This window comes from Centruroides sculpturatus, unplaced genomic scaffold, assembly GCF_000671375.1.
Source record: "Centruroides sculpturatus isolate CEXI.00-Female unplaced genomic scaffold, Cexi_2.0 scaffold158, whole genome shotgun sequence".
NCBI lineage: Eukaryota > Metazoa > Arthropoda > Arachnida > Scorpiones > Buthidae > Centruroides > Centruroides sculpturatus.
The window spans coordinates 209,820-224,906 of NW_019384347.1; the positions used below are offsets into that span (position 1 = coordinate 209,820).

A 15,087-nucleotide genomic window follows, 5' to 3' on the forward strand; every position below is an offset into this window, starting at 1 on the left:
AAAGGCAGATGGAAATGTGGGGTGCAGCTTTGTTGCTTATGGTGACGAACAAGAAATTGACATAGGCCAATTCCGACTTGGCAGCAACTGTACAGTTTTTCAGGCAGAGCTCTTTGCCATAAGTAAAGCAGTTGACTGGGTTAATTGTCATTACAATAATGAAAGCATAAATATCATCTCTGACAGTGCTTCTACACTGGCCCTTCTAAAGACCAAAACCTATAACCCCATTGCAGTTGCTATTCAGGATGCAATCAACACTTCAAATTGTGAATTTTATTTAAACTGGACAAGGGCGCACATGGGCACACTTGGCAACGAGAGGGCAGATTCTCTTGCCAAGGAGGCCTCTACCAATCAAGACCTTCCTTATTCATATAATAAACTGAATAATAAAACAGTCAAAAGTCTGCTCTGGCAGAATCTTTTAATGGAATGGCAGATGGATTGGAATAGTTACACAACCATAACTTCAAAACTTATTAATAATATTAAGGAATTTTTAAAAAATAAATGGTATTCACCCAGCCATAAACTTACTCAGATGCTATCCAACCATGGTGCTTTTCACTCTTACTTGAGTAGATTCAAATACCCTCACGACCCTAATTGTACTGTCTGTGGTACACCGGATGGAAATTTGCACTACATAATAGACTGTCCAATGATGGAATTGGAAAGATTTTCTCTCAAGATTATCCTGGAGGCACACGATGTGAACTGGCCTCCTCAAAATCTGGACTGCATTTTTGAGCATAAGGACTCATACGATGCCTTCATTCACCTAACTGACATGTACTTCAGAAGAACCACAGTCCCTTTCTACTGATGGACATCTCTTCTTTATTTTGTAATCCAATCCTAAATTTGTACATACGCGTTTTCTTGTTCAGGTGCAGGTAGCACCTTTGCATGCCTCGAACTGTGGTATGCCTCTTGTATATTCCAATTGTTTATTTTATTGTATTCCTCATTACATTGTATTTTCAACCTTTTTCTGATCCCACCCGGTTATGTTTCACGGCACCGGGATGTACTACGTATATTTTTATTTTAATAAATAACTGAACTGAACTGAACTGAACTGAACTGTAATTACATCAAAAATGCAATCGAACAAGACAAGGAAGAAAGTATTGTTGAAAATGAGTCAGAAGAAGATATAGACAATAGCACTATCAACGATAAAACATAAGAAGATGAAATGATTATTACTGAGAAGATGAAGGCGAAGAAGAGAGATACTGATTCAGAGACAGAATACATGATTGAGTCTCAGGAAGTTCTTGTAACTATAGAGCCAATACCAAAAAAAAAAAAAAAATAGAATCTGTAATGACTATTAAGAAACAATGCAAAATTTGGAGAGTTTGGAGAAACAAGCTGAAAAAATAAAAGCCAGGTCTGTTGATAAATATCCAAATGTGAAAATTGGCCAAAATGTAAGACTGAAAGTGTCTGAAATTGACAAAGCTAAAACTGACCTGAAAAGTGTTATTGCAGTTGTAGTAGATGTAAAGGACAATAAGTTTTATCAACTAGTTACCAAAATTGGAGTACTAAAGCAGCTTTATACACAAAATCAATTTACCTTATGTCCTGAAGACTTTATCAAAATAGAAGAAGTTAAAGATAAAGAAGTGTCTTTGAGAAGTCGCAAAAATTGTCTTTGACCAGAGGACAAGGTTTCAAGAAATGCAACTGCCTAAAAAAATGCGTAACAAAGAAGTGCACTTGCAAGTCATCAGGATTACTTTGTAATTTTAAATGCCATGGTATCTCTCCATGCTGTAACAAGTAAAATCCTTTTTTACTTTTATTAAATGACAATGAATACCAAATGATTAGAAAAAAATACTGTGATTACTGATTAGCTTAGCCAATGTAGGCTATTATATTATTTTTGACAAGATAATTTAATTTTTGTTACATTAAAAAAGTATTTTTAAACTGTTTCACTAGTTATTAATGAATAGGACTTAGTAAGTTGACTGTTTATAATTGTAATAAATGATTATTAAAATACTCATAGTTTTATTTCCAAAACCAACCTTTACTAACCATCTTTAGTAAAACCTAGCATGTACCAAATTCTAATGGTAAAAGCACTGTAAATCATCTCAGTTTATAAAAATCCTTACATTTACCAACTCATGTTAGTAAATCTGAAGATTTACAAGTAAAACCTAGGATTTACCAATATATGGGTTTTCACAGTAACAGATATATTCTAGATTTGAATTAGTAATTTTCTAAATAAAACATTAAGAAAAATACTTTAAAATTCATAACTTTCTTTAAGCTTGCTATTTACTAGAAATATTTGAATATTTTGAATTATAACATGTAATTTTTTTTAATAAATACAAATCCAACTCAGTCTCTGGAATTTCAGGCTGGGTTATTCTTTTTTTAATACAAATATTATTATGGACAACACCGCACTTTTTAATTAGTTTAATTAAGAAAATTAGTTTTGAAGATTTGCAAGAATGAAGCCTAACTAAATATTTGTATGGTTAACATTAATATCTCTAATCAGGAGCTGGCTTAAAGATTTATGAATTGAGCATTTATCATCAATCACTAATTTTTAAATAAGAAAAAGTATAATATTCCTTTATTCTCAACTGAAATTAATTTTCTTCCATTGATAAATAGTATATTATTTATCATCAAATGTCTTCGAAAATAATCTGCAGGATGCATATGATAGCATCTTTGTTATGTTTGAAATTCATTTATTTTTTCTACTGCACTATTATTATTGTTATTATTGTAATAGAAAGCTTATTTAAAGTATGGTTAATTAATTTAAGAATGAAAAGGATTAATGACTTATGAAAAAATGAATTNTAATCAGGAGCTGGCTTAAAGATTTATGAATTGAGCATTTATCATCAATCACTAATTTTTAAATAAGAAAAAGTATAATATTCCTTTATTCTCAACTGAAATTAATTTTCTTCCATTGATAAATAGTATATTATTTATCATCAAATGTCTTCGAAAATAATCTGCAGGATGCATATGATAGCATCTTTGTTATGTTTGAAATTCATTTATTTTTTCTACTGCACTATTATTATTGTTATTATTGTAATAGAAAGCTTATTTAAAGTATGGTTAATTAATTTAAGAATGAAAAGGATTAATGACTTATGAAAAAATGAATTTATTTTATCCAAAGAATTAAATTTAGTTAATGACCTCCCTATTAATTAATTAATTTTTATGGCTAAATTTCAATAGGTTAATCGATTTATTAGTTTCTTATTTAGAACTCTTTTATTGATAATTTACAATTAATTTTTGTCCAATACAATTAATTAGAAAATAGGTAAATTTTTAAATTTGATTACACCATTCAATTTTAGCCTATCCAATGTGATGTACGTGCTTTTAGTTATTTTACCAAAGCGTTTTTTGATTGCAAATAGTAAAAAATAACTCAGTAGTAGTAGTAGTAGTAGTGGTAAATTTTAATTAAGGATTTATATTATAAGAAGCATTAAAAATAAATTTTAATATAATTAAAGATTTATCAATTTCTAGATTGAAAATAATNTATAAATTAAGAATGTTTTTATTGTGATTATAATGATATCAAAAGATAAATCTAATAACTAAGTTATTACTCATTTTACTTAGCACATACCTTGAATACACATTTTTTTGAGAAGGCACTACACTGTTTGATCCTTTTGAAAATTCTTTGATAAAATTTTTAGATGATGGTTTTTCCATAACTGATAAAGGATTTATGTCACTTACTATATAGTTGACAATAACATTATCTGCCTGTAATAAAAATGAATCCATTATAAACTTAGTTAACTTTAGAAAACCATTATTATTCTAATAATCATAGAACCTCAATTATCCAAGGTAATGTGGACCAATGCTATCTCAGACAACTAAAAACACAGATAAAATGGATAACCATGGCTATTTTGGATTAAAAATTTGAGATATAAAAGATCTAGTGATACCATATAAAAGATATGGTATCACTTTTGTATATGTTTGTATTTTAGTGAATTTAATCATATAGAACAATATTTTCACATCATTTGTTATACAGCTAATTCATTATATACAATAGTTTTAAAAATAAAAATGTGTATTATTGTAGTTACATTTTAATATGAATTAGTTTGTCTCACATTGAAGTTAAATTATAAAAAATAACAAAAACAAATCATTTTGTAATACATATTTTATCATTTTAAAGTTTTTTTTTAATTACAGTATTAAAAAAAATAGTGTATTCACTTACAGATTTGCCTGAGATAATGCAGAACCTTGGTTAATTGGTGCTCAGATAATTGGGGTTCTACTGTATTTATGAATGCTCTTTATGAAATAATAAAACAATTAATACTAATGAAAATTTATATAAAAAAAGATTAATTTACTGACTTATTTTTGCAATTAATAATTAGATATGAAGTAATTTTGTGTAGATATAGACAATTAAGTTGATATAGACAATTAAAATATTAATCGAGAATCAGGTTATGCAATGTTTACATATGACTTATTTCATTATAAATAAGAGTTTATGACTTTACAATTTTACCTGTATATAATAAAATGTCAAGTTTTTAAAATTAAAGTTAGAAATGCAATGTAATAATTGTAACTAATTTTAAAATTATTCATTAATATATGAATGCTACATAAAATTCATTTTGATAATATTACATTGATGAAATTCATATTACATATTACTTGGTAGATATGTTACTGTAAATGCTCGAACTATGGTAAATCCTAAGATCTTCCAGTAAAACCTAAGATTTACCAAATCTTTGTGGTAAAAGTCCGAAATGATCTGAGATTATCATTAATTTCGAACTTTTACCAGCATTTCCTCTGTATATCTTAGGTTTTACCTCAGAGACATGGTAAATGTTGAAAAAATAGTCCCCGCTACCCACATCACCACCTTCACTCGCTGCATTCCATCATTTGACATGTTAGAACAACATGTTAACTTTAATCCTGTTTGAGATTTCACTGTCTAAAAATTATTTATGAATCAAAATGAGTGTGAAATGGAGATTTTATGAAATAATGGACAAGATCGTTGCAAGCAAAATAGATAATAACTTTTATCTCAATAGGGGCAAATATGCAACGTGTTTGGAGGAAATAAAAGCTGCAAAGAACATGAAAAAGAAACTAGCTGTTCATTACAGGTGTATAAAACATTTGATATTTTAACTTAGGCAGTGAAGAAAAACTAATTGTGTCTATGGAGGAGAATGGAGAAATAAGGTATTACATTTGTTACAAGGACTTATTTAAGATTCTCGAAGAAATGCATGTTGCTGTTGGCCACGGTGGAAGGATACGGATGCTTAAAAAATGTAACCGCAAGTATAAAAATGTAACAGTTGAGGCCACTATGACATATTTGAAGCTATGTCAACCTTGCCAAAAGAAACAGAAAACTTTGAAAAAGGGCATTGGCAGACCTATACTTCACAGTGAAATGAACTCATGCTGCCAGGTTGATCTAATAGATCTACAAACTACCTCTGATGGAAATTATAAATTCATTTTAGTTTACCAAAACCATCTTACCAAATTTGTGATCCTTTGTGCGCTTCAAACTAAATACTCCAAAGAAGTTGCATACCATCTTTTCGATATTTTCACCACTTTTGGAGCACCGAACATCCTTCATTCCAATAATGGTCGAGAATTCTCTAACCAAGTTATTGATAATTTATGCTCCATGTGGCTGGATGTAAAAATTGTACATGGAAAGGCAAGACATAGCCAAAGTGAAGGATCAGTGGAGTGTGCTAATCAAGACATATGTGAGATTCTAGCCGGAGGTACGGAGTAGTTCATTACTCGTGTATCACTTACTTGGCGGCTAGTTGTTGAAACTAGTTCTCGGGTCTTCTACAAGAATGGCTTTTTCCTAATTTGAGGAAATTCGAGGGTGGAGGGACTTACAGTTGGATATATCTAGAGAGGAACTGAAGGATTTCATAATTCTTCGTTCCTACGTCAGGATCCCGACACCAGTTAATCAATTTACCATTACGCGGATTAACACGCGTATGGAGATAATATGGATTTGATTCAGACAAAAATGAGACATTTCTTTAACATAAAAATAAAAGAATTTAATAAACTACCATAAACAAGGATATACAAAATTGATATAATTAGATAATTCAAACAAGCGATTGAGAGAGAATATGGGTTCAATTAAAATATACGCTTAAAGAGAGAGAGCTCACAAATTCATTTATAATCACACTACCTAAAAGTTTACTTTGTCTTTATGTTCATCTGTATTCTATGATCATACTTTGTTTCATGGTGAGGTCTTGATTTGGCACAATATTAAAAGTTTCTTCTTTTCTCATAAATTAACTCATTATTATACTCGATTGGATACGACTAAGGGCGTTGGCCTTATGGAGCAAATATGGACTACGTCTCTCCTTTATGAGATCTTCTGACGTACTCCTAACTAAGGGCGTTGGCCTTAGGGAGCAAATATGGGGCACCTCCTTTCCCTAAGAGATCTTCTGACGTACTCCCCGAACCATGTAAGTCTTTGACTATATCTCATGATTTGTGTCCAATCAGCTTATTTGTATTCTTTCACGTGAACAGATGGAAGAGGGAATTATTGAGGGGTTGACAATTCCCAGGGTGGTGAGATTGGTGATAGATAAATGGAAAACAAAAGGATGTGTCTACTTCCGTTAAAGGAAGTAGCTCTTTTATCAGTTTTCCCACATTAGAAAAACAATATTTTCACACCAAAATGAAAGAATATTTTACTTCATAATTTTAGCTTTATATTTAAATTGTTAATTAGACCCAGGAGCTATTCGAATCTCACACATAGAAAATATGTTGAGCACATGGATGGAAACCAATCACTTATCAAAGTGGTCAGAGGGTTTAAGATTTATCCAGGTGATGAAAAATAGAGCATATCACGAGGGAATCAAATGTTCCCCATATGAAGCAATGTTTGGTAGTCCAATGAAAATGGGCCTTGCAACTTCAGCAACCCCTAGTGATATGATTAGAGTTATAAGATCTGAAGAAGATCTAGGGAAGTTGTAGCATTTGCATGAAAATAGGGAAGTTCAGTACGCAATAGGTGGAACCGAGCAGTAACAGCGTAAGTCGAATTCACGTAAGTCGGGGTATAATTTCACATATAAATACATACAAATAATTTTTAATTGGGGCCAGAGACTAAAGAAAACAATAATTTAGAAAAAAATGTTTAATAAAATCTTAGATAATACATATGTATAACAAATTAGGCCTATATTATTTTACAATTTTTCACATTTACTTGATTATCACGTCATAATTTTAACATTGTTTCCATCTCAGCGATAATACCGTGACATTTACGAATAATGCTCGAATTTAAAGATTGAGCATTTTTCACAGCTTCGAGAATTTTTTCTTTGCCTTTTATAATTGTTCTGACCGTCAATTCCGGTAGATCAAACTTCTTTGCGAATTCACAAATTTTCATTTTTGTATTGAAGTCTTTAATAATAGGTACGTTCGTAAACTCAAACGAGTTAAACGCGTTAGTAACGAATAACGATGACGTCATTCTCGTTTAACTCGTTCGACTTTATGAACGTACCCAATGTTAACTTTACATTCCAAAGATAAAGTTTTTCTTTTCTTGTTTGATGCAGAAGAATTAGTTCTACTTCATTTTGATGACATAGTCAAGTCTCTGTAGATATAACAAACACAGAAATAAATCACACAAAATAAATTGTAGCTATGTGTCAATTCCGCGCGACACATCCGAACATCTAAGCTGAACAATAGTGTGGGAGTAAGTAATCAAGTGTTGCATGGCGCTCAAACAAAAAACGAATCGACGAGATTTGAAAATCGTGTAACTCTGGGTTCACGTAAGTCGGTAGCATAAGTCGAGGTATTACTGTAATTACATCAACAATTCCTAGTGCAACTGCGCACATACAAAATGGAAATCAGAAGGGCTAAACAGAAATCGTGGAAAAAATTTTGTGCTGCAGCCGCTAAGAGCCCTTGGGGGTTTATTACTCGGTACTGTACTGAGAAAATAAAAAAACGACAAATACTGTACTCCTCAACTGCTGGGCAGGACTTTTTCCAAGCTGCCAATGAAAAAATGAGTCAATTCTGTTTACAAGACAATACACAGGAGGACACAGATTTCCACCAATGGGTACGGAATCAAGTTAACAGTGAAATCAATACATTGAACACCCCAGATTTTCAAATACACGAGACTAATCGCGCTTTTTCCAACATGAACAATAAAAAAGCCCCTGGATGCGATGATGTCTCACCAGAATTGGCTAAACAACTCTGGAACATCGTTCCTACCCATCTCTTAGAAATGCTTAATGCATGTCTCCACCATGGAATCTTTCCTCNATTATTATGGACAACACCGCACTTTTTAATTAGTTTAATTAAGAAAATTAGTTTTGAAGATTTGCAAGAATGAAGCCTAACTAAATATTTGTATGGTTAACATTAATATCTCTAATCAGGAGCTGGCTTAAAGATTTATGAATTGAGCATTTATCATCAATCACTAATTTTTAAATAAGAAAAAGTATAATATTCCTTTATTCTCAACTGAAATTAATTTTCTTCCATTGATAAATAGTATATTATTTATCATCAAATGTCTTCGAAAATAATCTGCAGGATGCATATGATAGCATCTTTGTTATGTTTGAAATTCATTTATTTTTTCTACTGCACTATTATTATTGTTATTATTGTAATAGAAAGCTTATTTAAAGTATGGTTAATTAATTTAAGAATGAAAAGGATTAATGACTTATGAAAAAATGAATTTATTTTATCCAAAGAATTAAATTTAGTTAATGACCTCCCTATTAATTAATTAATTTTTATGGCTAAATTTCAATAGGTTAATCGATTTATTAGTTTCTTATTTAGAACTCTTTTATTGATAATTTACAATTAATTTTTGTCCAATACAATTAATTAGAAAATAGGTAAATTTTTAAATTTGATTACACCATTCAATTTTAGCCTATCCAATGTGATGTACGTGCTTTTAGTTATTTTACCAAAGCGTTTTTTGATTGCAAATAGTAAAAAATAACTCAGTAGTAGTAGTAGTAGTGGTAAATTTTAATTAAGGATTTATATTATAAGAAGCATTAAAAATAAATTTTAATATAATTAAAGATTTATCAATTTCTAGATTGAAAATAATCCCAAACTACAAATTTTGATGTTGTATGTTGTCTATAAAATAATATTTTATAAATAATTTAATAATAACAAATTAATTAATAAGTAAATTGTTTATTAAAAAACTACTAATATTAGTAGTAGGAAAAAATTTGTTGTAAAAAGTTTATTTATTAAATTACATATATTCATTTATGTAATAAATAATTAACTTAATTATACTTTCATTGATAAATCAATTCAATACATCTAAAATCAAACTAAAAAACACATCAGTGTGAAGGAGAGCATATTTCTAACTCAGAAAAATATTATAATACCCTTTGTGTTTCAAAAGCACATTCCAGTTATTTCACAAAAATTTATATTTAGGTTTATTTCTCATGAAATATTAAAACAAAACAAATATACTTTTGAATTTCATTCTGAATAAAGTTCAATCTACTTTTCAAAAAAATTTTAAAACTACATTATTGTAAATCAGAAAGAAATCTTCACATTTTCATAAAAAATTTTAATTTTGTAATTTACTGTACTTCCAGAAACAAAACTTCAAGGAAATTTTGTTCATGTCAGACAAAGATCACTAACCAACAAAGTATAAATTTATCCATCCTATATCTCTTTGGACATTATGTAACAGTAGCGACACTTGTAGACACCAGTCTCATTTGAATATTATGGTAGTTGGATACATGTTTTTGAGGTTTAATAAACTTTTTTGAGTGTTATTATGACTCACCTTATTAAAAAATTGTGTTAGGGTATTGTCTTAATATCATTTCATTAAATTTTCATTGAGATTTCTAATATTTTGAATACTTTTTTTATAATCATTGATTTCTTTTTATGTAATGATTTTGAATTTATGGACTAAATAGAAACACAACAAAAATGGCTATTCGTCCCATGCAACTTTTTTCAATAACAGTTGATTAAAATTTGAAAAGTAAAATTTAAAATAAAATTTTATTATAAAAATCAATTATCAATCAACATTTATTGTCTATTGGGAATTACTTCCCTATTACAAGGGGTTGTAGTAACATGTATCCATATTTATTTTTAATAAAACTATACATTTTCTTTAATTTTTTAGTTTGCATTTATTTCTCGCGTACATATGCACATATTCTTTAATTTAATTTGTTTTGTTATTATAAGTTTCTACTATTTTACAAAAATAATTATAAATATTATATAATTCTTTTTTACTCATATTATTAAATTTTTTTAACAATTCTATTAGCGAGTTGCAATTATAAGAGCTGTTTATATTATAATGTGCACGAATTTCCTTTAACTTTGGACACGTTAATATTAAATGATAAGGTGTTAAAACGTCGACGTTACATAGAAAACATTTAGTTAATAAACTTATATAAGTATTATTGACATACAGCGAATTTTTGTTTAGACGAAGTTGCATTATAAGTCGTTTTATATTCAAATTTACTGGTTGCCATATATATGGTTGCATTGAAGGAATTTCAAATATTTCCAAGTACCACGGATGATATTTACTGTTGTATAGGGAATTCTGATCTTTAATTATAGATTGAGCTATAGCTGATTCTAACATCAATGAGTATCCTGATTTCCAATCTTGAATTTTGTCCTTGAATAATAGATCTGATACTCCAAAGGAGTTAAAAATAGTTTGCAACTTATTATACCATAGTTGTTTATTTTTTTGTAGTTTACTTTGTCTTATATTTTCTTGATATAAAGTAGTTAAATTGTTATCACCGTTGAAATTAAGTTTATAAAAAAATTTGATAATTCGCTTTAATATAAACGGAAATAACCATATTCGATTCGTTTCGTGACGTAGTGCATATCCTGGTACTGTTCTTTCTATGTGAAATAGTCTGCGTAGATAATATATGTGGAATTGTTCGAGATGGTAGATATAGTCCAAGCACCAAATAGGGCTAGCATAAAATAACATTGGATTAATGATCGAACTATAAAGTTTCATATGTATTCTTAAATCTGAAGTTTTTAATTTACTACATAAAAATAGAAGGTTGTCTATTGCTTGCTTAACTTTATTTTTAAGTTTAGATATATGCGATTTAAATGTTAGATTCCAATCGAAATTAACTCCTAGGTAATTTATTTCATTCACTGTCTGTAGCAAAATTTTTTCATGATAAATTTTTGTTTCGTTGATAGATATTTTACTGTTATTNCTAATCGCGCTTTTTCCAACATGAACAATAAAAAAGCCCCTGGATGCGATGATGTCTCACCAGAATTGGCTAAACAACTCTGGAACATCATTCCTACCCATCTCTTAGAAATGTTTAATGCATGTCTCCACCATGGAATCTTTCCTCGAACGTGGAAGCACGCCAGGGTTGTGCCGGTTCCCAAACCCGGTAAAACAGGAGACTGTAGACCTATTTCACTGCTGCCAGTTCTTGGCAAAGTACTTGAGAGACTGATCACTAATAGGCTCTTCTGGCACATGGAAAGGCACCAACATCTTCATGAACAACAATTTGGCTTCAGGCCACAACATTCTGCTGAAGATGCCATTGAAAAAGTTATTCAAAAAACTAAAAACCTTCTTGAGGAATATAGATATGTGATGGCCATTAGTGTTGACATTGAAAAGGCCTTTGACAGCACTTGGTGGCCTATGATTTTACTCTGTACACGAGAAAGAAATTGCCCGTCTAACATATATGGTATAATCAAGGACTATCTAAGTGAAAGAACTGCTGAGCTAATTTGTGGGGCACATAAGGTTCACAGGGATGTGGTCCGGGGCTGTCCACAAGGCTCTGTTTGCGGCCCTCTTCTGTGGATTGTCCTTTTTGATGATTTTATGAAACAAAATTTCGGTCAGCACGAAATTATAGCATACGCTGACGATGTGATTGTACTGTTTGGTAGTAGGTCGAGACGGGACTTAGAGCATAATGGGAACAAAATACTCAAAAACATTCTTAAATGGGGCAAAAGGTTTAAGCTAAACTTCAAAGCTAGTAAAACAAAGTGCATAGTATTTAACAAACCGGGTCAACAAAATCTCTATTTAAGAGTCCCAACTATCAAGATGGAAGGGCAAACTGTTCACGTCGATAAATCCATCAAGTACCTTGGTGTGATCCTAGATTACCGACTCCTTTGGAATCCTCATGCTGAATATATTAATGACAGAATTGGTAAGATCTTTAATGCCTTTTCGAGCATCGCTCGTAATCGTTGGGGCCTAGCTGTGGAAGCCCAGGAGGCGATTTATAACCAGATTTTNCTATTAAATTTTATACTGACATCAAAAATGTTGTAAAACTCAATGTAAGATTTGAAAAAAAAACTTGAAAATATTAAAAGTATAATTACTGTAATTTATATGAAACTGTAAATATTGTACTAATAGTAAACATAAGAAAAAACAATGAGATAAAAAATTTATATAGCAATAAATAATATATTAAATTAATTTATAATATAATTATTACCTTTTTTACAATATCTTCAGTATTCAGATTATTATATTGGTCAAATTGTTGTTGAGTGATAGGTGGCAATACTGCTTTGGCTGGTCGTTGAGGTGGTGTTGGAAGATTGGGCACTGAAGATTGTGACAATAGGGAGTTAGTGATAGACTGCATACGCTGAAGTGGTGATGCTGAAGAAGTCAAGTCCTCACCTCCAGCAGGCGATTCTGAAAGTGGCAGGAGAGGTGGTGTGGGAGATGGTGTTGAATTGCGTACAAATGATTTGACACTGCCCGTGCTTGGCTCTGCTTTTGGCCGCACTAAAGAGAAGGCACTTCCGTGATGTCTTAAGTTGTCCGAATCTACACTTCCGGCATTTTTCTGCTCCTGACGATTTCTTGATTGTACAGTTGCATCGATTGGACCATCTTCTCTCGTTGAACCTGATGGAACACGAATTGATAAGCCTGGAAAAGTGCAAGTAGAACCATTCACTAATCCACCAGCAGTTATATTATTGTACCTACTATAGGAATTAGCTGATGTGACAGATCCTAATTGAGTAAGTCTAGATAATTCTTGATGATAAATACTGAGTGCTTGTCTAATTTCGTCCTGAGTTCTTTCATACTGATCCCGTGACTGACGAAAACCTTCTTCTACCCGTTGACCCATCAATTTCGCCAGTTCTTCTTGATATATTCTTGCAACCATTTCTTGTGGAATATCATCATTTTCATATTTCCTCGAGCGTCTAGATGAACAGTCTTTAAAATTGTGATTGTTATGTATATAATTATGATTGTTATAAGGAGTCCTTCTCCCTCCTCCCCCTTCTGTCCCTGAACCCCCACCTTCCCCTCTACAGTCATCCCCATTTTTTTCAGATCCAGGTTTTATATCTACATTGCAACTGACTATACCATTGTGCAATGGGCTTTTACTAGATTTGTTATTCATTGCCATTTGAGCTTCATTTAATATTTGTGCTATCCTTTCTTCTGCAGCAGCATCTTCTTGTTTATAAGAAGAAACTCCTGATTCTTTGCCTGTTAAAGAATTTTTGTTATTAATAAGTTATTAGTATTTTAATATTTCAATCAGCATTATAATTACTCAGAATAAATTACTTATTGCTAAAAATTATTATTGCTGATATAAAATATATTATTAAGTACTTCATATTAATAATTGTAATTAAAATATTACATCTCAAATCAATTTTAAAGTTGCTTGGTTTTATTTAAATAATAATTAATAAAAAAATCACAAAATAACTTTCTTTATTGAAACAGATTAATTTCTGAAGATACATCCAAAAAGTGATAAATGTTTTTTAGAAATGCTTTGAATTAATCTCATAATAATTACCTTCCTAAACATTACTTAATTCCTCAGAAAGATTCACTATTATTTAAATTTTAAAACATGAATATTTCAGAAATTTTGATAATTTTTATGCAGTGAGCATCTAAATAATAATAAATTATCTGAACATGTTATCACTTAAAACAATTTTTAGATTAACAATTGAATATTAAGAGATGTTTAAAAAATTATTCTTTAGATTTTATTGTATATTTTAAAAATTTGTAACAAAGAATTAATTTTCAAATTTGTTAAATTTTGGAATTTCAACTAAAAGTTTTGTATGATTTATTTGAAAAGTTTTTTCAATAAAAATGCTAAAAGCAATTATTAATTTATATACCAGATGATAAAATTATTAAATTACATAATTTTAAAAATTGAAATTTTTATTTTTGTTTTGTACACTGGAAAAACAAGATACTAACAAAACAGTTGTAAGCTGATTCTGAAGTATCACTAGCTAACCAAAAGAAAAAAAAAGTTAAATATGTTAATATATCATGAATAGTTTCTTTGTGCATTTTGTTTTATCAATCTTTCAAATCATTTACCTTTCCAGATTGGAATGTCTTTTAAGGATGGAATTTCATCAGAATGTTGCTTGCAAAAAATTTTGAAAATATTCCTCAGTTCAACAGATCCATTTCTCTTCACTTTGGAGACATCTTATGGCAACCATCCAAAAATATTAATTCAATAAAGATTAACATCAAAATGGCCATCAAAAATATCATCAAATATATCAAAGCAAATGTCAAGTTGAACAGAATACATTCAGAAAAAGTTCAAAAAAAATGTCATGATATATTTTAAATCATTTTCATTATTCTAAATTATTTACTTTAATTATAATTATTAAATTTAAATTAATTAATAAGAGTTAGCACCTAATGCTTCCCTCTAGTCACAAATTATTTAGAAATTAATTTAAAATAATTGTGGAAAAGTAGTCCAATTTAATCCAGTATTCATTGGCTTACTACTAATATATTGGGTTTTGAGATGTTTGTATATAACTAGCTTA

The 15,087-nt window shown here is 29.9% G+C and overlaps 1 protein-coding gene across 1 annotated transcript in view; it reads right to left on the reverse strand.

Annotated features, from left to right (window-relative positions):
* Positions 1 to 15,087, reverse strand: part of LOC111636390 — a 50,210-nt gene that overhangs the window by 16,754 nt on the left and 18,369 nt on the right. The window contains exon 3 of the mRNA XM_023381634.1: positions 3,659 to 3,801. Within this exon, the coding sequence (XP_023237402.1) occupies positions 3,659 to 3,801 (143 nt within the window). The remainder of the gene's footprint in view (positions 1 to 3,658; positions 3,802 to 15,087) is intronic.